The sequence below is a fragment of the Corvus kubaryi genome, unplaced genomic scaffold (genome assembly GCF_017639235.1).
Source record: "Corvus kubaryi isolate FWS band 111438036 unplaced genomic scaffold, C.kubaryi_AGA036_p1.0 split3-131, whole genome shotgun sequence".
In the NCBI taxonomy this organism is placed as follows: domain Eukaryota; kingdom Metazoa; phylum Chordata; class Aves; order Passeriformes; family Corvidae; genus Corvus; species Corvus kubaryi.
The window spans coordinates 967,523-994,531 of NW_024582083.1; the positions used below are offsets into that span (position 1 = coordinate 967,523).

A 27,009-nucleotide genomic window follows, 5' to 3' on the forward strand; every position below is an offset into this window, starting at 1 on the left:
TTCCGCCTATCTCTGTCATCCTGTAATTTGAACACATATAATTTTTTTATCTCAAAATAGTGTGGTAGAGTTGCTGTCTGTCTGAGAGACATCAGTAGCAAGCTTGGAGTAACCCAGAGTCAACCCTGTGGTTCATGTTGTTCTCTAGTGCTCTTTCTTCACTGAGTGCTGCCAGAATGGTGGAAATCTCAAAGCAAAAGGTTTCAATTTCCTTGTTCTAGTGGCTGATACCACTGTTAACCTTTGGTGTCAACCAAAGAAGTTCAGAAGTGCCATCTCTCAGCCAAGATTTACCAGCAAGACCCTTGTGGGAGGATAGACATCCCAGCTCTGTGCCACGTGGGTTTACAGCCTTACTGCTCCTCATGGGGATTAAAGAAATCTCAGTAACTGTTTTAACTTAGATATGTTGCCACTTTTAACCAACTGATCAATACAGAAGGACTAAAAAAAGGGATCAGGATTAAAGTAATGGAGTTGCTTCAAATTTGTACCAGCAGCAATGGGATCTACTGAAGATCTGGGGATTCTGATGTGCATTTGATGTACACTGTACAGCTGAAATACACTTTTCCTTTGTGCTGTGAGTACGCTGAATCATAGTCTTGTATGTACTGAGAACATGCACAGAGCTTCTGGGCCTGCCTGAACAGAAACCATTTTAACACCTTTTCTTTAACAACTGTTCCTTTGGGAACAATTTTTGCTCTTTCCTTTTGGTACAGAAAGTACTTTAATAATGACGCTCTTGGCAGCATTTTTTCTAATGAAATTATACAGAGAGCAACAATTTCATAAACACAAAGAATACATATGTATTTTGATAAAAGACAAATTTTGGAGGAAAAAAGTGGTCTATAAAAGTAAAACTGCTGTGCAAGTAGGTAGTATCTCATGATCATATTGACTTAAGAAAGAAAAAAGGAAAAATTATAAACTAGTCTGTTTAGTGTGTATATAATACTCTAATAGGCACTTTCAGTCAACTGTAAAAGATGCAATATACTTTTTGAGCTAACGTTCAAAGAGTAGTTCAGAGAAAATATTCTTTTGATATACATCATGAAAACATGCACTGAGAGTTACAGTTTCTTTCAATGTCATGAAAGTCTTGTTGAAAGTTAGTTTCACAGTATCGTAAAACCACTGTGGTTGTTCAGTAGCAGTGTCCACTTGAAACTTAAGAATTTTTTTTTTGCAGCACTGGTGAACGTGGGTCACATGGATAATAAAAATAAATGGTGGGTGAAGGATCATGCTCCTTTTCTGGCACCTAGCTTTGCAAAATTTGGGATAAAACACATTAGCTTTCCAGCCTTTCTTAGATGAGCCATGCCATAGAAGAAAGTGAGTTTTAAGAGACAGAAAAAGGCAGAAGGTTTTTCTACAAATGTTAAATAGCATACTATTTAAAATACTATTTTTACAGTTAATATTTTTAATAGAAGCTGCATAGCTGAATAACACAACTGAAGCATCCAATAAAGAAAGAAAATCTCTGAAAGTTGCACAGTACTTTTCTTCTAATAAATTTTCCAGCAAATACTGAAACTGAAATTTCAGACAGACATAAAGTTTTTTGTTTTATGTAAAGAATCATGTGATCATTATAGTATACAACAGTAAAATCCCCGATACTGTGTTGGTTTTGGAGGTATGTTTTATTTCCTGTTCCAGACAAAAGATACTAATCATGATGCCTGCTTATAATAAAACAGCAGTGAATATTTCAGTCCGTAATAATATCCGCATTGTTTCATGTGTTCATTTGTGCTGCCTTAAATGCAATACAATGAAAATACAGAAAACAATAACTTGATCAGTATTTTCCAGAGACCCACACTTCTATGATAAAGGATTTTATGGTATTCTGCATGTTTTGTTTGGAGTTCTAATTATTTCTGCAAACAGTTGCTGGTCCAAGTCCTTTTCTGGGGTCCATGAACATGAAGTTAAGCTCAGAGAATACAGTTAAGCTGGAGAATACAGGTGATCCTCACAGCAGGGAGGCAGCTGAGCCTGCCAGGGCATGATATTCAGCATCATTATTCAGGGAGGAGCTTAATGACCAAGAAACAGTTTTGAGCCTGGTGAAGCCAAGGAGTGAGATTTGATAACCTACCTTTCAGCAGCAGAGTAAGCGCCAGGTCTGTAAAATTGTAGTGGTTTGGTCCAATTCTAACCCATGACAAAAATGTAGCAACAGCAATTTTGGTTTGTTCTTAACTTTTCTTTAGGATTTTTGCAAAAGGAAAATGTAATTGCTGATAAGGATCTGTTACATTTTAAAACCGAATTATATTGTTACATGATGGAATAATAAGGGGAAAGAAATTTACTAAGTTGAAGTCCTTCCTCTGCCGATATGATTTTGAATTTTGAGTGTCTTGGTATTTGAGAATAAAACTTGAACTTCAAGGCTGGATGTATTACAGTGGTTTTCAGACAGTCTAATGGAGTGATAGAATGTGTTCTAGCTGCTAAAATTTCAACACAGGTCTGCCATTATCGTTTCATATAGAAATTGTAGTTAATGTTTATATGTAGTTTCATAGGAGTGGAAGAATAAGAAAGGAAAATGATGGAGAAAGATACTCAAATGCCAAAAGAGAGAACAAAAACTAAGTGGCTAGAGTGGGACTGCATAATGAATGGGAAAGGAGTCTCAGACTGGTGCGAGAAATCTGTTTAGAGGAAGAGAAGGTGGATGGACAAAGTTCAGCAAATTCACAAATTTCCTGGGTCAGTGACAGTGTGTGTAGAAAAGAGCAGGTGAAGGCTGAAGCTTGTGTCTTTTTTGTGCTGTTCTCACTGTTCCTCAGGCTTAACTGCTGCCATCCCTATCAGATTTGAAAAGAATGTTCACCTTCAAACGTCAGCCTGTGTTCACTGCATAAGGAGGATTAGGGTTTTTAGATTAAGACAGTTTCCCTATAACTATAAAGGGGAATCAAGTCAATAGTAAGACCCTGAGTTGTAGTAAACTGATTTAAGTTTTTGATTTAACAAGTACATGATCAGCAGTTAATATTTTTGTGGCTCCTTGGCAACTTTATATGCCACATATGTGTAGTCATATAGACTTGTGTCTCAGTGTTAAAGAACTTAGAAAAAAAAGGGTAAACTCAAATTAGCCATAAATGGTAGTATGTATTTGCTAGTGCTATGTACAAAGCAATGAGACTTGTTTCCCTAAGTGTCCTGGAGGATCTGGGCTTCATCATTTTCAGATTTCACGGTAGTCCTTGATGGGACTTGACCACGTGTGTAGGCCAGCCCAGAGAGGTGTTACGTGCAGGCCGTGTAATTAAACACTGCTGCAGAGTACACTGGTGGGAATTGCTTTGTATAAGCACATAATCCACCTGCTGCCTACACCCATTACTAATCTTTACAAGGAGAAGCAAAAATAGTTTCCCTCTCCTAAACATGTAAAGTTTCATTAGATGTCTAACCTTCTCAAGCTGTAAAACAGAGGAGAGTGGCTTTTATGGTTAGAGTATGTGTGTGGGGAAAGCTAAAGTGGCATTTCTGCAAGTGGTCTATCCTAGTAAAATTGATATAAGGCACGACATTTGAAAGAGGGGGGAAAAATCATCAGAGAAAACCTTGGCAAATGTTAATGATTAACAAAGGAATAAAAATGTACAAATGCTTTATAAAGCAGAGCTGTGTAAGATTGAAGTTGTAATTGGTATCTTCTGACTCGAAATATACTAAAGTATGAAATGAAATTCAAATAAGTGGCCCTAACCACTCATTTTCCTTCCACATTTCTCTCCCAAAGTGGATTTCTTTACTAGTGGACCATTATACAGTAAAAAAAAGTTATAATATTCTATTTTATAAGCCTAGTCATAAATACTGCAGTTGCTACAGTCCAAATATAAAGAAAACCTTTACATACTCTAGTGATAGAATTTTAACTGTTTCTCATTGCAGAGAAATGTGCTTTTCAACAAGAAATTCCCTAATATCACCCTGTCTGCTGCAGCTTTGGAAGTCAGCCTGGGACTCAGATCCCATAGAAAATTAATTTAACTATTGATTGGTGTAAGCTGTTCCTGTTTTAGCTCCGTTGAGTAATCAAGAATTTAAAATTAAAAGATAAATATGGCAAAACACATAAAGCCCAAGTGCATTTTATAAATTCTGATTGTGCTAATTCTTAGGAGAAGTTATCTACTTACAAGTTTTCTTACACTTCTGTTAAATTTAGAGATATTTCTGAAGATAATTTTAATTTGATAGAGAGCTCCCAGGAATTTAATATGGATACGAGATAAATTTTTATATTAAATAGATTTATTCTATAATTCCTGGGGAAAAAAATAAATGTCCCATGGCTCCCTCTGTGACTTAAAAGCCAGTGTTTTGAGTCTATACACATCTTCTGTATATGGAACATGGAATGTTCCAGCGTAGTCTTAATGAAACCATCCATGGGGGAAGAAGAAGAGAGGGCTCTGAAAGGGGTGAGAGGAGCACTTGGATTCTTGTGGATGTCTCATCTTTAGGCTCTATTGTCCTCTACTCCAACGATTTCACTGTTGGCTTTTTCTGAAGTGCTTTACCTATGCACTGTAAGCTACGGCACAGCTCACCAGCTCTGGGGAAACCCAGTACAGGACTGCAACTTAAACAACTTTGCATTCATTGTTGTGTTAAAAACAAATTGTGGTTAATGACAGATACAGCCTTTTCACTGAAAAGGCTTTGTGCAGAAATGTCATTTGTTGTGGCTGCCTGCAATTCTTTAAAGATAAAACCACGCTTTTTAATGAAGAAAGGAAAATAATTTTTTTTCCTGTTTCATTCCTAAAGGACACAGTGATGGTGGCTTTAGCCATTACAATTCTTAAGGGCCACGTCAATCTTTCCTGTCTGTCCTCATCACAATAACCATTTGAGTGCCAGAGAGCATATTTAATGCTTTGAATGTAACTTACACTACAACAGTGTAGTTGTCCGATCACACCTTAGATGCATTTTAACAAGACAGCCTTTACAGCTGTGTTGTCATAAACAATCCTTTCCTTTGTCCTCTCTTATTTTAAAGATTTTCGTGAACATTTATAATTCATTGATATTTTGATGACACAGTTGTTCATCTGCTGGCAATGATAGCTCTGTAATTTGAAAGCACTGCAGATTTGATTACACTGTCAGTCAAGACATAATATCAAATTCCTATTTTGTATCATACCTGCAAAATCCGTGAGTGAAAAAATTTGGTTAAGGTCAAAAAAGATGACTGATTAAGGTGCAACACCCTACCAAAATCAGTTTTAATGGTGGAGAGCGGCAGGAACTTCCAACGTTATATTTTAGTGTGAAGATGATTTATTAACCAGCATCCACCAGCATCTAGTAGCATGACTGACAGGTGAGAGAAGGGTGCTAAAAGCTTCAATAATACAGAATATAAAAGCCTTTGGTGTTTTAGGACTTTACATTTGCTTAGCTTTTATTACTCATGTCTCTACAAATCACTCTTGCAAGAGACTTTGTCAAATATCGCATTTAGTTTTCTATACCAACATAAATGAGTGAGTCTAGGTCAGATCAGTCTCTCATGTGGGTAAAGTACTAAATTAGATGAAACCACTGACAAAATTTCAGTGTGGTGCAAGTCATGTCGTGCTAGAATTTTAGTTCTTAAAGGATGTCTAATATTTTTTATTACCAAAAGAGTTCTATGTATAGTGTTGCAGTTGATTGACACCAATGATTTTTTTAAGACTGCCATAATTTTGGTTATGTCAACAGACAACATACAAATGAAATAGCTCATGGGATAAAAACACCCCGCATAAAATGGAATGAATGTCAGACTGGCTTACAAACATGGCTTTGAATAAATTGTAAACTAACTAGTTTATTTTCCATTCTGCATCTGCAGTGAGTTAAAGCTATTCTGAGTAGATATTGGAAAGATGCATTTTTCTCCTTTAGGCACATTAAATTTTATATTTTTACTGTAATTTGTTTCTTTCAGCCTGTGGAGAAACACTGCAGGAATCTATGGGCAACTTTTCTTCTCCTGGATTTCCAAATGGTTATCCTTCCTACACACACTGCATATGGAGAATCTCTGTGACCCCGGGAGAGAAGGTATTTTAACGTTTCTTTAGATAGACATAGACACTATTTTCAGAGTAGAATGTTGTGGTTATTTAGCTTTTTGTTTAAGTTTAAAAGATGCATATTAATTGAAAATAATGGCGTGTCATAAAAAAATGGGGTCATGGACTATGTAGTATTGACTTGACTTTAATCTGTGGCATTAGAACCACATCATCTATTCAGTGGGTGTCCTTGTGAAATGAGGGCATGATTTCAATCTGTTGTATGTTTGCACCATGAACTCCCTTTAAAACTGGCTGCGAGTTCAGTTTATGGTTCAGTATAAAAGTAGAAGAGGTGATTCAGGCTTCTGGATGTTCCATTTTCCAGCATGGGCTTGGGCAAGCTGACTGAGCTGTATGGGTCTGATAGCTGGGCTGTAACTAAGGAAGTTCTTAGTGTGTTACATAAGATGTTTCTAAAATGAAACCTTAATAACATGAGTAAAGAAAGTGTCATTGTAGGTGTTCCCTGGTACTGGTTCCTAGTGCACATAGTTTTACTTTCTGGGGATAAATTTTAAGGGAAAAAGAGTGGGGGAAAAAAATGGGCTTGGTGAGAGCAGTTTGGAGAGAGAAGTGTGCCATCTTAGGGAAAGCAAAACCTGTCCTTCTTGTGTGCACTTTCAAAATGTGCTAGCTAAATCTTATTTTAAATTATTGGCTCAAATGTCAGGCTGCTTCAAAACAAATAAGGATAGAGGGAGTGACAAAAAGCTTCAGCTGAGACAAAGTATGCAGGAAAAAGGATGTAAGTTTCCTTACGTGAAGCAGGGGGTGGTATCAAGCAGTCAAATACTAAAGACTAAAATATGGAATCTAAAGAATGAAATATATAATCTAACAGACTCAGTACTGGCAAGTCCAAATAGGAAGACCCAGCGCATGCCCCCAGATGTTTCAGTCATTTTTCTCAGTGGTCTTCCACTCTGTATTGGACATTATTTTCTCCTGGTTGTATTACTTTCTTCCATGTTTCTTTCAGGTCAGGGTCCTGGTAGACACCAAGAATATATACTCTTGATGTTCTAATAGGTCCTGAGGAGCTATAAGGGCATTTGCTGCTGTGGGGAATGAAAGCAAAGTCATCTGGAGAGTGTTTGCCCTCCTCTGGGTGAGAGCCAGACACAGGAGGAAAACTAAACACTCTGCTGAAGGAAAAGGGTGGCTCAGCAGGTTGTCAGGGGAAAAAAAATGAAGAGGTGAATAAGAGAATATTTGTGCAAAGGGTGAAAATTATTCTAGATAGTAAATTTATGTCCCCACTATTTGTGTGGCATTTTAGACATTGCTGTGATAACAACAAAAATGGCTAAGGGTTTTTTCCCACCCCTCCATTCAAAAAATAATAAAAAAAAAGAGTGTTCCTCTACAATTATTTGCTTTTGAAAAAAATACTGATGTGTGAGTTAATGTACATGTTTAAGTATTCATAGCATGCTCCAACTTTGTGTAAGCCTATCTATGGACACCAGTAATTGTAACACATTTGTGATATAATAAAAACAAAAATGTCTTGAGTGTGTAACTACCACTGAAGCTGTATTATACTGTAACAAATCTTAATGAGGGAAAACTCCTGTGTTGAAGTCAGCATGTGAGAGGACCAGCTCCTTTCCCAATTTATGTGCTGCCACAAATGGGGAAAAGACTAAGCAGAATCTTCTAGCTGAAATTTTACATGACAGGTCAAGTCTGTAGGGTACTGTTACTTCCAGCTCTCTAGTCTCCATATAGTTCAGCAAGAACAAGGTAAATTATATCTGTGCTAGTGTCAAAAAGTCTGTTTTGTCCATGCTATTCCCATGGGAAACTGGCTGTCTTGAGATAATGAGCCCTATTTAGAGCCATGAGGTCTAAATCTTAGCTAATGCATATATCATGGTACCTTGGACATGCGTTATACTTGATCCCAATTTTTCTCAGTAAGTGGTAGTAATACATTCATATAATGAAGGGAAAATGAAAATATATTCAAATTTTTGTTTGTTTGCTGCTTTGACCCTGATAAATCTCCGGAATATTGTGTGGAGATTAGAGTATGTGTAAGTGCATCATATCATGTTCTGAAAGGTCAGTGAGCGTTTTAGTCACCTAAAAATAAACTGAAAAGGCATTGCCTAGCTCTTTTCTATTTATTTATTTTTTGAGACTTAGCATTCTGCTGTATGAGCATAGTTTGGAGGACTTCTATCCATGCTTCTTTCTGCAAGTAAGGACTCTTCTGCTCTCTGGTGCCCAGAAATTTAGTGAAGGCTGGGACTGCAGTGGCATGCCCTAGCTGTAGTATTCTCTTTATTCACAAGGCGTCATAAATTGCCAGGCCAACCTAAAATATGTAAGTTTCTGTTAGTTAAACAAGGCAGCCCATTCACCTTTTACTTTCAAGACTTAAGACTACTTGGTAAAGAGCTGTACTCAGAATATCTATACACAGAAATGTCTTGGAGAGAGGATGGTGTTATTAATGTTGTATGCCTTCAGCCAGGGTGAATCCTACCCTGTGGTGTGTAGAAATTTTATTGGCATAGGGAGAGTTGCAACTGTGCCAGTGTTTTATTGGAATCTGCCTTTTTTGAATTGGTTACACTACTTTTCAATTTTCCTTAATGTTTTACATGAAAGATAAAATAGGACAGAAAAATCCTTGATTGATATGGGTAAAAAATGCCACCTGCAGAAACCTTGGTTCATACTACTGCTATTTATTGTATATTTTGTGCTTTCTTATCGCAGGCAGTAGGGGGTATGATATATTCTCTTGGAAGCTGCAGTAGCACAATCGAATCTGCTGCGTAATCAATAATTCTTTAATTGTGCTGACAAATACCCATTGATTGTTTTTCCTGGGAAGCCTCTCAGCCATCCTGTCCCCTTGAACAAGCTCTGCCTTGTCTGTAGCTCTATTTAATACTTTGTAGAATAGCAAATCAGAATCTTAAATATATTTAAACTTGTTTGGTTCATGACCAGAAATCATGCTGTGACAGATTGGGGGTTCTGCCTATGTACAGCTAATGAATTCTGAAAGTGTTAAGAAATTGCTGTATCATCAAATACCTTGGCATGTCAGAGTGAGAAAAGGCTGTGAAGGTTATTTCATGTAGTTTCAAAAGCAGAGGCCATTGAGGAGGCTCATTAAATTTTAACCGTTTCCATTTAGATAGCAGCACTTTGAGACATTGACACGATCGCACCTAAGTGAAACCATCCATTTCCCAGCTCCATCCTGGCAACTAAGGTTTCGGAAAAAGGTGAAATTCCAAACAAAGAACAGAGAAATCTCATGTTCCAGCTGTGTCATGGAAAAAGGAAAACTTGTGGCTAGACTGGTGAGAGACCTCCAGGCTCTAAGGAGCTGAAGCGATGAAGGAGGTGTAGGTTGTGGCTTCTGCAGCCACAGAGCCAGCTGGGTTAGTTTAAGCAGCTGTCTGAATCTCATCGGGGCAAAGAAAAAGGGTTTCCTCTTGTGCATCCCTCTGACTGCACACATGGGGGGTGGGGTAAAGTTGGCACGGGTGGAAAAGGACAAGGCTGGTGAGGGCAGCAGGCTCTTCAAGCAGTATGGCTAAATGCAAACAGAGATACCTGCTTATGTTTTGAGAAAAATAGAAGGTAGGAGTTTAGAAGGAACCTGAACTGCAAAGTGGATGATTTCAGGAGAGCAAAAGCTTTGTAGTTGGTGTGGCATCTTTATTTAAATGAAAAGTTGAAGGAGAAAAATTTTGCCAAGGACAGAGACTTGTTGTGTGAATGAGAGAATGAGCTCTCTGCCACCCTCTGAAGTAAATTCAAATAGCACTTGGAAATGTAATAAAAAACTGAAGCAGAGTAAAGCATATGACTGTATTTTTAGCCACATCTCCATATTTCTCATCGTAAGGAGGTAGTTTTGGAATTCTGGTAATATTTGTGCATTTATTTCCTCAGTACATCTTCCTGAAGGACTGCCTGAATAGTAAAGGCAAAATGTCCCGTGGGTTAGATATCCATGAAAGTGTGAGATGGAACTAAACCATCTTATCTGACTGTCTAGGTTCATTGTTCCAGTTATGGTGTTATAATTTTTATCTTGCATCTGGACTAAGGGTAAATTCCTCTCCTTTCAACTAACACTCACAGCTGGTCCGGAGGCTGCCATGGAGATGTATTTTTGCATGTGAGGTATTTGCTACTATGCAGCAATTCATGTTTGTTTTATAATGGCAGGTTTCAGTTGTGAGTTCCTAGGATCAAAGCTAAAGTAATACCAATTCTACGTTCAAATGTGAATAGAGAAGAATTTCAGTTAGTTTGAAATATTTATGTACACTGAGGAACTGATTCAGAAGAAGATTAATTTTTTTTCCAAATACAATTAAATCCAATAAAAAGGTATTAATTGGAAATGATTTTATAATGTAAAATTTGAGTAACTTCTAATCTGCTTGCTTGGATTTGTCCCTGTAATTGCAGGACATGATGCTAAGACTATCCCAGTCAGTCAGGGCTTAAATTGTAGTTATTGTGTCAACATGTGATCAGGAAGAATCCTATTCCTGTGTTAAAAGTGTAAGTTTATGGCAGTTTAGGATTAGTATTTCTAAAACAAGGACAATGTAATTTAATATAAGGGTAGTACTCATAGTTATGCCTGTTTACAGATGTTCTCAGTAAAACTTGGAGTCCAAATCAAAAGTTCCAGAAATGCACAGAACTCAGATTTCTGTATAAAAATCTTTATTATAATTTCATTAAGAATCATTAAGGGACTGTATACCATTTCTTATTAGTGACCTTGCTTTCAGAATTATTGTCCACCATTGTCAATGTTTATGTGACTGAAAGTAAAATGTATTGTCAAAACAGTAGTAGAAGGGAGCACAAACCAAAATAAAACAACTATTTTGGAAAAAAAAAATTATTTGCAGCTGATTATAGTCAGTGCTGATCATAGTCAAAGTGTAATGGAAGAGGAATTGGCAGTAGAATTATCAAGTAACATACTTAAAATTATATTATTGAAGTATTTTACCTTATTAGCATTCTCAACTCTTTATTTCTCAGTGAAAAGCTTCCTATGAGCAATTAAATGTGAATACTTTGTCTCGAATGTGCTCAAATATATAAGATTAAATAGAAGAAAATTTTCATGTTCCCAAGAAATATTTATTTATTATTATTATTTACTTAAATTATTATTTACTTAAATAAATAATTGAGGAGAGGTTAATTAAATGTCTAAATAGTTGGAATCCCATTATAGGTGACCACTCTGGCTTCAGTTCTGCAGAATGTTGTGATTGTTTTTCTCTTATTAATCACACTTGATTTATTTAGGCCTTCTCATCTGTTTGCAGATCGTTTTAAATTTTACCACCATGGACCTCTACAAGAGCAGTCTCTGTTGGTACGACTATATTGAAGTAAGAGATGGCTACTGGAGAAAATCCTCTCTGCTTGGTATGCAACTGTTAAATGCTGCACCGTCCACTGTACCACACTCATTGGGCTCAGTGGACCTGGTGTTGAACCCACAACAAACTTCTTGGATTTTAGGTGTCTAGAATGTATCTAAACTTGGGTATTGGAAAAAAAACCAAACCTCTAAATGGCCTTGACTTCAAGCCTTCCTTTCACTGCAGCTAACCATTATTCAGCCACATGTGTGAAAAGATGCCAACTCCAAAATATGCAACTTTTTGCTTTGCTTATGGATATTGAACTATGAATCTGCCATAGTTTTGTTCAGAGAAATAGGGAAGTAGTTTACAGACAAACGTGTAGCACTTGAGGGGAAATCCATAGGTTGTGGGGTGAGCACATGCACCTGCTGTAGAGTTGTTCTTACAAGCTCTGTGCCTGTTCCTTTAAGATTATGAGTGGATTCCTTCTATTTGTTCTTTGTGTGTCCTTTGCTCTTGCAGAGAAAAGACATGCAAAGCCATAATGAATTAAGTTTGACTTGCAACTGATATGTAAAAGCTGCAGTCATCCTATTTTAATTCAGAAGGTTGGTGGGGAGATTTCACCTCCCATAATGCTAGTGCCCAGATACAGAGGACAGTTTTCTAATGGGAATGTCTATTTTCTTGGCCTTGAACAGAAAATAAAGAAGAAACAATTAAGACCAGACAGTAATCATCCTTTTCTTCTGTTCCCTAACACCTAGAAAAACATAAATTTTACCTACATAGGCAGAATTTAAGAGGATACTGTAGAATTGGTAACTTAGATATTAGTTTTTAAATCTCTTTGGCCCTTAGGCACAATGAGCTGTATTACTGTGACCTACATTGCGTTCCTTTCTCAAGATTAATACTCACTTTCCCCTTGCAAAATGCATGTGTTTGTATGCATAGAAACAATCTCTAACAATAATTTTTTTCATTAATTCCCCTAAGGTTTTACGCTTAGACTTGTGAGCCTGACTGCAATAAAAAGTTCTGAAAGCTTTATAATAAAATCTTTGTGTATTAGGTCCTGATCTGCAGAAACACATGTGCTTAACCATAAGCGTATGAATAGTTCCACTGAGTTGGTTCTGCTACTTTGGCTTATAATGTTAAACACTTGTATAAATGTTTGCAGCATTTGGCTTCAGAGGTGGCAGAAAATGCAGTTACTGGTTGCATGTTTTTAGGCAGGTTTTGTGGTGACAAACTGCCAGAAGTCCTCGCATCCTCCGACAGCAGGATGTGGATCGAGTTCCGCAGCAGCAGCAACTGGGTTGGGAAAGGTTTTGCAGCAATTTATGAAGGTAAGCTTCTTATGGCATTAAAAATGAATTGATTATTGAAGAAAAATATTGACCAGATACCTTTGGATATTAATCATTTCCTGCCAAAACTAACATATGAAATTAGTATTTTATCACTAAGAGGCAGTAGGTGCTAAATTACTATACAGGGAGTTTTGAAACTCCTCCTGTGATCAGATTTCAGCTGAGCTCTTTCTCAGGGAAATCACTGATAATAATCATAAACATTTTTTACCAGTCTTTAATTAACCAATTGTGCATATTCTTGAGTTTAGTGTTTGCAAGGATTTCTCTGTGTGTTTTCTGTTTATCCTTCAGAAAAATCTGTCTTATTCCCAGAGTATATGGAAAATATAGTTAATAAAGGCATCCATGCATACTGGGTATATTAACAAGTCAACATTCACCTATTTAAAATAGAGCCTGTACTTTTCATGAAAATATTTTTTATTTATATTAGCTGTTTCTTCAAACTGAGTGCAAGCTTGAAGTGATAAACTGTAGGTTAAAATGCATAGATCATTATAAAATATGAGATTTTGCTTTCATTTGTCTCTTTCCAAAGGTTATTAAATGTTAATGAAGAATTATTAAGTATATTTCAAGGGTGAACAAAAATTTAATTATTTTGACCTTTTAAATATATTCTGTAAAATGTATAGATTCAGATTATCCATTATTACAAAATCTTCCTTAACACTGTAGCCATCTTTAGAGCTATTAGAAATGCTACATTATATTTGCTAACTGAAATGCATACAATGGTTTAAATCAATTGTGTTTTGAATAATTTATCCTTGGTAGATATAAGTATTTTCCAGAACAACTTTATTATTAGTTTTAAAAATGGGAGCATATAATGTCAGTTTGGGCATGGGGAAATTACAGAAAATGTCATTATTGACAGTAAAAATGTTGTGCTTTTATCAGCTATTTGTGGAGGTGAAATCCACAAAAATGAAGGCCAGATCCAGTCTCCCAATTATCCTGATGACTACAGACCAATGAAGGAATGTGTGTGGAAAATAACAGTGTCAGAAAACTACAATGTAGGATTAACCTTTCAAGCATTTGAGGTAAAGCCTTTTAACTAATCTCAGACAAGCATCTAGTGGCTAAGTTACAGTGAAATTTAGGGGAATACATATTAAACCTGTGAATAAATTTAAGAATTCTCTTTGAAAAATAACTCCAGAATCAATGAAATCTTCTCTTTTACAGAAATTTTCAAGATTAAAGGTTTTTTAGGTTATATTTGAATTAGAATGTTTAAATTAGTGAAGATAGTCAGAGTTTACCAAATACAAAATCCAGTTCAGCAAGACTACTTCAATGTTATGTTAAATAACCAGGACTTTTTATCTTTGCTAAACCTTATTGTTAAAAGGGAATGTGTGGCTGGAGAAACAAACACTGTGTTTTTTGGCTTCTGTTTTGAAAAGGGAAAGACCCTAAAACTAATATTCAGATCACAGACCTATATTTAGTGAGAGAAGAAAAAAGATGTAGTGAGTCATACTTGTATGTCTTTAGTGTACATCACTCTGTGTATAAGATTGCTAAACAGTCGTAAACAATTACATAAAAAAGAAAGCAATATTTCATATGTCTGTTTTATTCCTACACAACACACTGGCTTGAACTTTGTAGATAAATTTAGTAGCATACTTTGAGTTAATTTGTTTCATTTGAATATGTTTCAGCAGTAAGGGCATGAAGAACATTTTTAAAAATCTAAACTTTTTGGCATTATATTGTACATAGATATAAATAGAGGTATAGTAAACATAGCTATAATTTCCAACCTGACATTTTAGTCTTGCAGACAGACTTTAGGATTATGGCACATTTTTGCTATGACTGATAGAAAGATTCAAGTATGAGACAATAAGGGTTTGGCACTTTATCAGCAATTATGAATGTATAGAAATTTTAATAATTTCATAGGTGCTGCTTAATTTTCCCTTTTTTTTAAATACTGAATTAATGTCAGTTCTAGTGCAGAAAAGATCAGCTTCCCTGGCTCAGAGGGTTCTCAAAACGCTCTTCAGAGTCTGCATGACCTGGCTCAAGATTACTTGCCATAATACATTAGTCTCTTCATTTAAGCACAGTTGAAAATTAACAATATTTTGAGTACCTTTTATATAATTTACTGACTAGATATGAAGCTTTTCTTGTCTGCCATTGGTGGCTCAGCATTTTTTCATTTTGATGACAAGGGAAATGGCCCTACGCCTCTGCAAAAGAGACTTGCTGCAATATTTGGTCTGCATGCAGTTGCTCAGGAATGGTCTACCAGTTTTTCCTCCAGACTGTTTAGTATTATGGCACTCTCTAGAGGTGAAACATGTGGACTAACACTTCATAAGAAGAAAAAAGGAAATTGAGCAGAAATATAGTCAGGGGACAGTCTCAAGTTGGGGCTTATACTTCATGTGTTTTGAAAGGAAAAAATTAAAAATTTACAACAGTAGAGACTTGAAATACTTTTCCAGGGAGAGTTTGAGATGTAATTCCAGAGTGGCAAGATGCCCTTCAGCACCAAATGAGGTTCCCTAGGCAGGCACGAGACTGTTATTTCTGTCTTTGTGGCATCTCTTACTGGCTCATCCACCAGGCTCCCTGCTGAGGAGGAGTTGCTTTGGAAGCTGCTCTGGAGTGCCTTGCCTGGACATTCACCATTGGGTCTGATTTCCGTTTCTGCTCCCAGTGCTTGAATGTAGGTGTTCTGGTTTTTGATACTGAGTCCCTCTCTGGACTGAATCCTTGGTGTCCTGCCCAGTAAAACAAAAAGTTGTTTAAAAATCACAGTTCTTGGTGCCAGCTGAGATAGAAAAAAGTAAATGTCAGGCCAGAGAGTTATTGCAGTGTGTTTGTGAGAAAATTACTTCTCTGTCCTCTGAAAGGTACAGTTAAGTAAGAGGAATTCTCATTAGCCCTATGTAATACTAGAAAAAAATAACTGTATAAATAACCTTCATTCTGAAATGAAAGCACTAGGGAAACTGAGAATTTCAAACTGTATCAATGAGTCATCTTGTTTTGCCTGCTGTGGGCAACACATTTTCCACTGAGTGCAGGATTACGCTTTCTTACTTGGCTGCTATAATTTCCACTGTCTGTGTGACAGTAGAGATGTTGGGACTGGTAACTGCATCTTTTTCATTGTTACAGTCACCTTTATAATATTGTTCTTTGAAAATTAGCAGGGTTTTCTTGTTAATTCTTTTTTTTTTTTTTAATTAAGAACTTTTTTTGGCATGCAGTCTCGCCAACTAACACGATCCAGAGGGTTTGTAGAGCAGATTCATATTCATCTTCCTCATTTGAGTGATCTTGTTAAACTCTGTGCAGATAGTGATAATTTAAATTATTTTTAAATAAATCAGGGAATAAAGTTTATCTGATCTTCTTATTTCACTAGGCATATATGCCACCTTTTGTGACTGAAGTCTACAACCTGAGGCAGATGTGTTTACCTGTGTTGCAGTTTGACTTTATGAACAAAAAAATTAACAATGACAAAAAGTAAAGATTTTTACTGCAATAGAATTGCTCCCAGATTTTCTCTTCATATCCTTTTCTCTGTTTTTTGTTTGTTCAGTTTTGGTTGGTTTTGTTGTTGTTTTTCTAAAACTAAAACTACACAGGAGGGGTTTTTTGAGAATGGATGTTGAGAATGTCTCTGGCTTGCCAATTCTTTGGGAGATTTCATAGTGTTTTCCTATGTGCCTGCTTTAGTAATTTTCCTGTCATTTTCTCAACTTAGTTCTCTGATGCCATTCAAATTCAGGGTTTCCTCCAAAGCCTTCAGGATCTGAGGTTATCTTTCAGTTTCATATAGGAAATGCATTTTTCTGTAAAAACTTTTTAGTTATGGGTTTTTTTTAAATTTGCTAACATTTTGCATATTTCTCCTCATCAACGTGTAATATCAACCTTGTGAAATTTTAATGCTCCAGTAAACAAGATTTATGGGATCAGTCCAGTTAAAACCAATCTCACCAGGGGTCCTTTTATTAACTGGAGACTTTCCTCAAGGAACAAATAGGAAGTAGGAAGACTAAGACAGAAAATATAGGAGGAAATAGGAGGAATAAGAGACTATTGCAAGTGTAATAGATCTTTGTATGGTAGTGTTCCCAGGTGACAGTACTATAAAACCTAAGGTGTGGATAAAAACCACACATTTTATATTTTTTTTTCTTTGGTTACCAAGTACCAGTTATTTCTCAAAACCACAATACTTCTCTGTTAGGTTTATATAGGTGTAACACTTTAATCACTTAATATAGTAATATTCATAATAGTGGCATCTCTTGCACTACTAAAATTAAATGAATAGTAAACTAAAATTAAATGAATATAGTAGAATGGCCAACTTTCAAATTGGTTTTTTTTTTTTTTGAAACTCAATAGTGCCTTGCAAGTTGGTTGATTTTTATAGTCTTTGAATATTTATAAACTTACTCCTATACAAAATGTATTTTTAGCTGTTGTATTCTGCCCAAAATAAAGTGATCCTCAAAAAAGAAGCTACTAATTCACCTCAACGGAAATTTGGCACACATAACTCAGAGCCATACTGGGCTGGTGGATAATCATAATTTCCATATTGCCCATAAAACCTGGAAACATGGAAAAAACTGATGTTAATTAAAAGTCTTGAGTTATGAAATGACCACAGATGTGGGGAAAATGCACAATCCCTTCATTGATATTAGTGGGCTTTGGACCAGTTCACTTCTTGATTTTTACTGAGATAACAAGGCAGACTTTGTTTCAAGTTGGAGTATGATGTCATGAATTTATTATTTAGATTAATGAAAATTTGGAATTGGTATTGTCAAAAACTTAGCAGTGCTCATGTAGACACATTCCTGACTGCATTAGTTGCAACCATGCAATTGCCACTAAAATCAGCAATAAGTGGTTGCATCCCAAATCTTCCTGGCTTTCCTCACTCATTCCCAAACTCTGTCCCAAAGCAATTCCTGAGTAAACATCTAGGAAATTACAGTAAGTGGCAATATAGTTTGTGACAGAGAAGTGAGTGGCAGAAAATTACGCATGGGAATGCTTGAAGAATTGGAAAGTTGGAAAGAAGACAGAGAAATGTTGTGTGGAAGTGCCATATTTTGATGCCTCTAAAATGACATGAAATCAAACAGTTCCCCCAGTTTTCCCTCTTATATAAGAAATCCTAATGTGCTAAGTGAAAGCTCCTGGGTCTGTGGTGGTTCCTGAGCTTCATGCTGGTCATGATGCACAATTAAAGCAGAGAACCAGTAGATAACTTCTATTTACTGTGAATCCAAGGCGCAAGAAAGATTCTCTCTGGAGTTCAAATGTGGATTTTTTTTCTGGGCTTAGTTTAGTTTTGACGTCTTTATTGTTTTAAAAGAATTTGGATGTGCTGAATTAAATTTGAGGCTTTCTCCACCCCTTCTACCTGACTGTGATCCTGTCACCCTCCCCATCCTCTCCATCCCTAAACTTGCCTCTCCTGATTCAGCCAGTTTGTTGAACAAGAGTGTTCTTAGAAGAATTGTTTTTGAATGCTTGGATCTAGTTGATTCTTTTATAAACAAGATTGAGTGATGTGAAATATTCTAGCAGTAAAATGACCCAGCTCGAGAGGGTTTTTAATTCTGTTGAGAAAGATACTCTCTCAATAAAGACAAGCATTGTAAATTATCTAGCTTCTGGACAAGGCCATATTTGGGCTGCTACTGCTTTCCTCTCTGGTGCAATTCCCATTCTGACTGACTCTGCAAATACTGTTATGTAAAGAGAACAAAGCTCGCTACTCAAGTAGACATGTACACATGCCCAGCCACATATTAGTCTGTGTTTGAATGTCATCCAGCAGAAAGTTTAAAAGGAAAGGGAATTTTTAGTTGTTCTGGTTTCAGTAGGTTTCTCCATCAGTACAGTGAAGAGTCATTAATTGATCCAGAAAATCAAAAGATGACACCTGAAATTGGGAATCATGCAACAGAAACTAGACACAACAGCTACAGAAAAATGATGAGCTTCTTTTTGTCCTCTGTTCTGTTACTACTTAAGATCTGATCATTTTAGATGTGTGTTTGGATCTAATTCTTCAGATGCATCAAATTCTTTACGGACCACAATTTTTTACCTTTATCCTGCAACATCAGGGAGCAGAGACAAATGCAAAATTTTGCTCTGTTAGGAGGATAAAGGGAGAGTCTAAAAATCTTATCATATTGATCAAAATTGAGCTTTTAATATTGCTAAAACAGTGAATATTTCTGACCTGTTTAGTTGCTGAGCCATTAATCTGCTTTACTTGAGTGTACATGAGAAAAGAGGACTTTACTTGAGGTCAGAGTAGAACTTTGAGGAAAGCTTAGAGGTGGGCATGTCTTTTTTAGTTACTTTTTTCCCACTTAGACTGCTGCGTCCTTAGTAACATTTCAATAATTTTTTCTTGTAGAAAACAAGTATAGGTAAAATCAGTTCAGTGATACTTGTTCATCTTCCTGCTGCTTGAAGCCTAAACAGAGACCTTAACCTTAATTTTGAAAAAATTCAATTCTGTTTATTATATGACCAATATTTGATATTTATGGTCAAGTTCAGGTAGGTCACTTTGAAAATTATGTTTTACAGATTGAAAGACATGACAACTGTGCATATGACTACTTGGAAATCCGAGATGGAACAAATGAAAACAGTCCTTTAATTGGTCACTTTTGTGGCTATGACAAGCCAGAAGACATTAGATCTACCTCTAATACTCTGTGGATGAAGTTTGTTTCTGATGGAACTGTTAACAAAGCAGGGTTTGCAGCTAACTTTTTTAAAGGTAAGTGTTAAAGCATATTTTGGGTATTGTGAACAGCTTATCACTTCTTCTTGGACTAGAAAAATTATAAAAGAATGTTAAACATATTTCTCAGTCTTTTTTTTACTAATAGACTATACTGTCCCTAGCATATTTTTTCCCTGGGCATAAAATTTATTCAAGACAAACAATAGAGGCCTTTGAATCTCCTAGTATAATGTGTTCAAAGAATAAAGGAACACATTCAGCACAACTTTCTACTGTCTTCAGGTTCAATTAACTAACTTAGTTTTGAAACATATCTAATTTTGTAAAAAAGTGGCACTTTTTTTACATTGTATTTTCAAATATAAACAGTATAATTGCAAATGGATTTTTTTCCTGTTAAAGGTTTTTTCTTTTCTTTGTCTAAATCTTGTCAGCTTTTTTCTAATCCATTTTCTGGATTAGTCTGCTTCATCAATTTATTACTCTCTGTAAGCAGAAAACCCCCCCAAAAAAACAGATGGGAAATCATATTGAGCAATAACCTCATAGTCTTCCTTCAGTTTTGGGTGTTTTTTGGGGAGAGGAGGGTGTCATACAACTGCAGGTATGCCTGAAGCATTTGATGAATGGAAAGTTTGTAATTTGCACACCGTGCTGCTGGTGGCGCGGTAAAAGCTACTGGCAGTGGTGTGGCCATGGTGACACCCAAAATACAGGTCATACCACTAGGAGAACCTTTTTGCTCTTTTGAAAAGACACAAACTGTGCTTTTCTAATCCTAACTGATAGTTTTCATTGTAGACAATTATAACTTTGAAGGCTATAGGCATGAGAGTAGGAGCTGTGGCTTTTTCCTGAGAAATTACTTGTCCTGGTGTAAGGAAACAATATTTCAGCATCTGAGGAATATTTTAGCAATGAATCTCATGGGTATATTTCAGAGCTGGTAGACGGAATACACAATTCCTTTCCCTCCCCCAGCCCTGATTCATCTTGTTCCTTTTAATATCAGTAGAATAAAAACCTGGGATTTGAGGATTCTGTTAATCTGTTTTTGAGTATGAATTCAGGATAATGCACAGATTGATTCTGTGGGAGATAAAGTGCCCTTCAAGTGACCCTACTGTGGATTTTCAATCTTTCCTTCAATACTTTGTACAACCTTTAGATTATGGCTGCCTGAATTACTGTATGCTGCACACAAAGTGCTTATAAATTATTTCTGCAGCTGTTGGTAGATATTGTTTAAGAAAAACCCAACAAACCAAACACCCACTACCCACAAAGGACAAATTTTTAGTTATGCCATTGCAGGTCTCCTTAGCATTTGAAAATCCTCTAGCCAGTAACCACAGTGTGCTATGTGGTGCATCTTATAATGGCATGCATACAGCTTTCTGGGTTAATATTGATCCAGCAGTTACAGCTGAGGAAGGTAATTATTTAACACATTTTTGCATTCTTCCCTGTCTTGGTAGAGGAAGATGAATGTGCCAAACCTGACAATGGTGGCTGTGAGCAGCGCTGTGTAAATACCCTGGGCAGTTACCAGTGCGCCTGTGATCCTGGCTACGAACTTGGTCCTGACAAAAAGAGTTGTGAAGGTACAGTTTGTTGCTGTCATATGGGCTCTTAAAGCTCTCAGAGTGCATTGCCTGAGTGAAATGCTACATGTTTCTTAGGCTCTGTCCAAGCAGCGTGAGATCTGTGGAACCCAACCCAGAAAACCAGTGCTCTCTTTTTAGCAGCAGGGCCAGAGCCACGTTCGTCCTATATCTGTCAGCAATTTAGTTTTGTAGATTTTGCCGTTAGTCTATCAGGAATGGTGCAAAGTAGGACTTCATACCACTTATTACACTATTAATGCTCACTAAAGCAAAATCTCTCACCGTGCTCAAGGAGACAATTACCAGCAGAGTCACGTGCCACTTTCTCAGAATCAGAGTATTTAGCAATCCCTCTGACCACCTCTGACTTGGATGTGCCTGGGAAGCTGGCAGGTCTGGAAGAGCTAGAGCCTTCATTTTGGCTCAAAGCTCAGAGGAATCCTCCCCACTCCTAGTCACATAGCCACATAGTGGACTTTTCTTACTTTTCAAGGTGAGCAAAGTGTGTTCAAATAACCATTTGGAGGGGAAAAAAAAAAGAGATAAGTGGAAGTCTGTGTAAACATAGGATTGAACTGAGATAAGATTTTGCATTCTATGCATATTTCATATCCAAGGCAAGACACATAAGCTCTTGATCATTACGCACCAATTATTGTTTGAGTTTTACTCATAAACACCAATAAATCAAGGGACAGCACAAATTTATTCTTAGCTCATCTGTTTGACTAGCGAATGGATTTTGGAAATTGGAGTACTTGGAGTCCTGGTTTTCTTCTGATGCAATTCACTGGTGTCTCTTTTTTCCAGTTTCCTGGCTTTTATTCATTATTTGTCACAATCTGGGGTAGTTTTGCCTAGTTTCTTTGCAATTCTTTCTTGTTATTTTGCTTTTGGATCTGTGGGTTGGTTTTGGGTTATTTTTTGTTGTATGTTTGTGTGAGGTGGTGACAGTCCTAGATTAAAGGCATGTTAGATTGTGGCTCTCATCAAGCTCATTGGGGTTTTTTTGGTTGTTTTTCCTCCCTCCCCCACCTTTAATAAAGAGAACTTTTGAAAAATAATTTACATGGATGTCTGTGTATTAGGCAGACAATAAGAAAATAAGTTTAAGGGGGCCATGAAGACAGAAGTTTGATCTCTGGGCTTTTGATCATCGCCCCAAATTTATGCAAGGAATTCAGTTTAGTCTGCTTGCTGACTCGAGTCAGAATATTAGAGAGGATTACCAGTCTTTCAGAATACTCTTCCCTCTGCCTCTGAAAAATAGAAAAGAGATACATCCCTGGCACCCAAACAGTAAAGCAACTCTGTCAAAAGAAGACACTCTAAGCACTGCAGTGTGGTGTAGAGCAAAAACCCTGAGCTGTCCCTAAAAGTGTGTATGTGTTTGTTCCACCTGAGGTGGCACTCACTGTATGTAGATAGTACTTGGGACTGCTGAATCAAAATTACTGTGTAGTCACTGTGAACATTACATCCTCGTTATGGCTTTTTGGGGCCAAAAAAAAGCCATTTGGGGGGTGAGCTAGCTGTATTAATTCACACATGAGTAGAAGCCACTCAGTCAGAAACTTTGTCCTGTACTTCACTGCAGTGTTGAAGTGCACAGAAATTTGTTTCATGGTCTTCTAATCCAAGTCTCCACCAATGGCAGCACATTAGAAAGCATTAAGATTTTCTTTTTTCACTGTTTCCACATTTCCCGCCCTTGCCTCAAGGATCAATAGAACAATGTTCAAAAGTAGAAATTGAAATCTGGCAGTAGTTGCTCTGACCCAGATTGGACCATTTGAGGGGACAGCTTGTGCCATCTGGGTGCAGTCTCTAAACCTATGTCTGGTCTTTTTTGATACACTGAGGTGTGACCCAGGGTCTTAGTGCACCCATTCCCATCAGATTACTTTTACATGTACACGAAGAAATGTGCTGCGTGAAAAACTAGGGACTGGGAGGAGCACTGGTGTGTGTCTGAGTTGACAAAATGAGCCTTGATACAGTAACTGGTGAGTTCTCCCAGCTGTGTTAGATGGAGTAGATGCAAGTGTGTGAGATCATCAACTAGACTGGAATGGCCAGTTTTTAAAGCATTCAGTGTTGTGGAGCGCCACTGAATAGAGCTCCCCCCTTCAGCTCTTTGGAAAGAGATGTGTGGATGATTTCCAGTGCCATCACAGTGCAATGGTATCAATGTAGCCGAGTGTGATCGAGAGCTTCCCTAAATCCCATTACTTTCCTTTTAAAAAAAAAAAAATCTACACAGATGGAAAAGATTAATGAGTTTATCCTTTGCAAGTTGAACTGCATTCAAGAGCAAAGTACAGTATTTTTCTGTTTTATAGAGGTGATTATTTGGCTTATATTTGGAAATAATAAGCATTTTCTCTTTTAATCGAACATCCATACTTCAGCAAAAGTAATTGTGACTGAAGTGTACGTGTCTGCTCTTCCAAAGAAGTGACCCTATCTAGGAGGTTATGGGAGGCATATGCAGCCATATGAGCTGAGACAGGTAGGGCTGATTCTGCATCAATAATCAAGGAGAGAAGCACATCTTAAGTATCCCTCTGTAAGAAGAGGGGTGGTCAAGGTCTTGGGGAGGGTGGTGAGGTCAGAGGACTTGTATGGGAAAGGCTGTGAGAGAATAACCAGAGTCTCTGGAGGGAGGGGAAAAGAATGAATATGATAACGCCTTGTGTAGTCCTGAAACTTATCTCTGCCCACAAACCTGCAAGCTGTTCAAGATAGGGGCTGTCTCTTTCTCTTTGTTTGCACCAAGCATGATAAAGCAAGATTCTGATTATTCTGTCTGGGCATTGCAGCATATAAGTAATGAGAGGACCGATTCTTCTCAGTGTGCTTCTGTTTAGAGTAAAGCACAGTGTCAGTCAAGAAACTATGTTCTCTTTTAATTTTACAGCTGCTTGCGGAGGACTCCTGACAAAGCTAAATGGGACCATAACCACACCAGGGTGGCCAAAAGAGTATCCTCCAAACAAAAACTGTGTGTGGCAGGTGGTTGCCCCAACGCAATACCGAATTTCAATGAAGTTTGAGTTTTTTGAGTTAGAAGGGAATGAAGTAAGTAACCGGGAACAAAGAGCTGCACAATCTGTTACATGCTAAACAGTTTCACAAGCATTCAAAAGTAGGTATTGTCTTATAAAACCCTTGCTGACCTTTCATATGCTGACAATAAGCATGGATATTCTTGTTTTCATTTTGGGACTGTTTCTGGATTCTTTCAAAACAAACATGGAAAGAATACCTCTCTTTTACATATCATCTAAATGTATATGTATTACAAGAAATTTTAAAAAATGTTCTCTGCTGAGTCTCAGCTGACTTTTTTATCAACAAAATAAAACAGAGCAAATGGGGCTGAAGCATATTGGAAAGAATTCAAGAGAAGAAAATCTGGAGAAACCAAATCATCTTTACAAACTGACTACAAAGAATACATATAAGCTGTGGTTAGTGATGGAGTGAGAGAGCATTTAAATCACAAGTATCTCACTGGGGGAGTATTTTGAAATGAGCAGTACCAGAAATAAGGCACAATAGAATAGCAGCAGTTTTTGAGCTGGGCAGCCCCCAGAGGCATGCAGGATCTTCTGTCCAGGTAGGAGGAGGGACAGGGCAGAGCCCTCCATGTACTGATGGATGCTCCTTACAGCTTTAAAAAAATTGGTGGGGGTTGCAGTGCTTTTTGGATGGGAAGCAGTAAAATATGGGTTTCAACATCATCTTCAGCATTTGTTCTGCTTTGTAGGCACTTCTCTGTCCTATCGTTGAATTCCCTCACTACACTCCAGCCATAGCGTGCTGTAACCACTGAGTTTATATGCACATTATGCATTAAGAACACAAATCCCGGGATGTTATTTCTGACTAAATAAATTTGTAGCAATCTATTTGGTATAAAGGTGGCCTACCTTTTGGGCAGAGGTATTTGAAGGGATAAAAGCTGGAGTTTAATTTATAACTAAGAACCAAACCAGCCATGGCTTCTCCAAAATTCCTCAATATTATTTGCAGAGGCAGCAATGTGAGGTTTTTTTTTCCCCCCGTAATTTTTTGGAGTGGGTTCTAAAGTCCGTGAAATTCCAGTTTTCAATGATATAAATGTTACACTCATGTCCTGTAGTCATTATTGCTAGAACTGCAAGAGATGTAATAAAAGCTTAAAAGTTCCAAAGAACTGAAATTTACCATTTGAACAAGTCATAAAAACCTTTTCCTTTCACTTTCTTGCTATGTGAGCAAGATTTGCAAGGAAAACACCTGGCGTGTAAGGAAGTTAAATCACTTTTCTAAGGTCATAAGAGGCGTGTAACATAAGCAGATAGAAAAATCCTAAATGTGTTTCAACATTCAGAACTGGAGTTTGATCATCTCATGTGCTACTGAGTCTTGGCTTTATATTGTTAAATAGTAGTACTAAGGATGGATGCCTGGGAAAATCAGAAGAAACATAATATCTGGAAAATTCTAATATATTGTCTGAGTGCAGACATAAAATGTATACATTTATCAGTACTCTATTTTTTTAAAAATTTGTTATAGGAATTTCATTTAGGACCAAGTTTAATATGTCTTTTACACTACTAAAATTTAATATTTTACATTCACATTTTGCAGTTTAACTTGTAAATTTTTTTCAATGCAGTGTAGTATAGAGGAAGCTAAACTTATCTGAAATTGCATTTCATTTCTGATCTAAAGCTATGGAACCATAAAAACTCACCACTCTTATATTGCTGAAATTGGTGGGATTTATCAATGTAGTAAGCTATATTTGAAAATCACATGCATTATTATAAATATGTCGTTCAATTAATATAGATCAGCAAGTGGCACTAACTCAAGTTTCATGAATCTTTGTGTTCTTTATACTGTACAGAAAGAGTTTCAGCTGAATAAGTCACTTTCCCACTCTGCAACATATGAAAATTCTTCCAGTAACAATTAAAGTTTAATCTACATCTTCAATGTATTATATTAAAACCAACTGGAAATTGACAATTTTTCATAGGGAGAGAACAACAAAGGCCAAAACATCCGTTTCTATTGTTCCCTTCCAGCTCCCCTGACGCTCCTTTTTTGGCTAGAAATTGCAATTTTTCAAAGACAACTTGGATTTAATGGACAATATAAGCTCTGTTTGAATCCTCCCAGCCAATATTTTCTCTTAAGCTATTAATTGCAGACAACTGGGACATTTTTGATTAAATGATTGATAGTTGAGCCTAAGAAGCTTAGAAGTTTTTGGGTGGATGGCTTTAAGTTCACCAAAGGATTATGCATTGAAAATATTACCATGAGAAGTAGGCCTTGCATAAGGCTTTTTTATTACATTATATTACTTTATTTTTAACCTTTTAATGAAAATGGTATGCATCCTGCTTCCAAATTTTAACTATGCTACTGTTGATGAAAGTTGTATGGTTTTAATAGTGGAAAGTTATATATTTGGAAATAAATAAACTTATCTTAAATACATTATGATAAAAAATTACCTTGCAAGTTTCTAGGTGAAAATTAATATTTAAAAAAAATCTTTGAGATGCAAGTAGTGGAAGGTTTGTAGGTTTGAGGTATGTGATTTATAGCATGCAGATAGGTACAATTTTTTAGGATGAGTGTTTCTAGATTTTAATTTACTATCAATGGAATGTTTGCTTCTCAAATTAAGTGGAAATGCTTCTAAGCATCTTGAAATTTAGATATGAA

The 27,009-nt window shown here is 36.7% G+C and overlaps 1 protein-coding gene across 3 annotated transcripts in view; it reads left to right on the top strand.

Annotated features, from left to right (window-relative positions):
* TLL1 (tolloid like 1) overlaps positions 1-27,009 on the top strand; it is a 127,843-nt gene that overhangs the window by 78,552 nt on the left and 22,282 nt on the right. For 2 of the 3 annotated variants that reach the window (XM_042014862.1, XM_042014861.1), the window contains exons 9-15: positions 5,999-6,114; positions 11,465-11,567; positions 12,748-12,864; positions 13,795-13,940; positions 19,507-19,702; positions 21,148-21,273; positions 24,197-24,357. In XM_042014862.1, coding sequence (XP_041870796.1) covers positions 5,999-6,114; positions 11,465-11,567; positions 12,748-12,864; positions 13,795-13,940; positions 19,507-19,702; positions 21,148-21,273; positions 24,197-24,357 — 965 coding nt within the window. Of the gene's footprint in view, positions 1-5,998; positions 6,115-11,464; positions 11,568-12,747; positions 12,865-13,794; positions 13,941-19,506; positions 19,703-21,147; positions 21,274-24,196; positions 24,358-27,009 lie in introns of those variants that run through there. The other variant, XR_006013890.1, reaches the window with a different exon arrangement.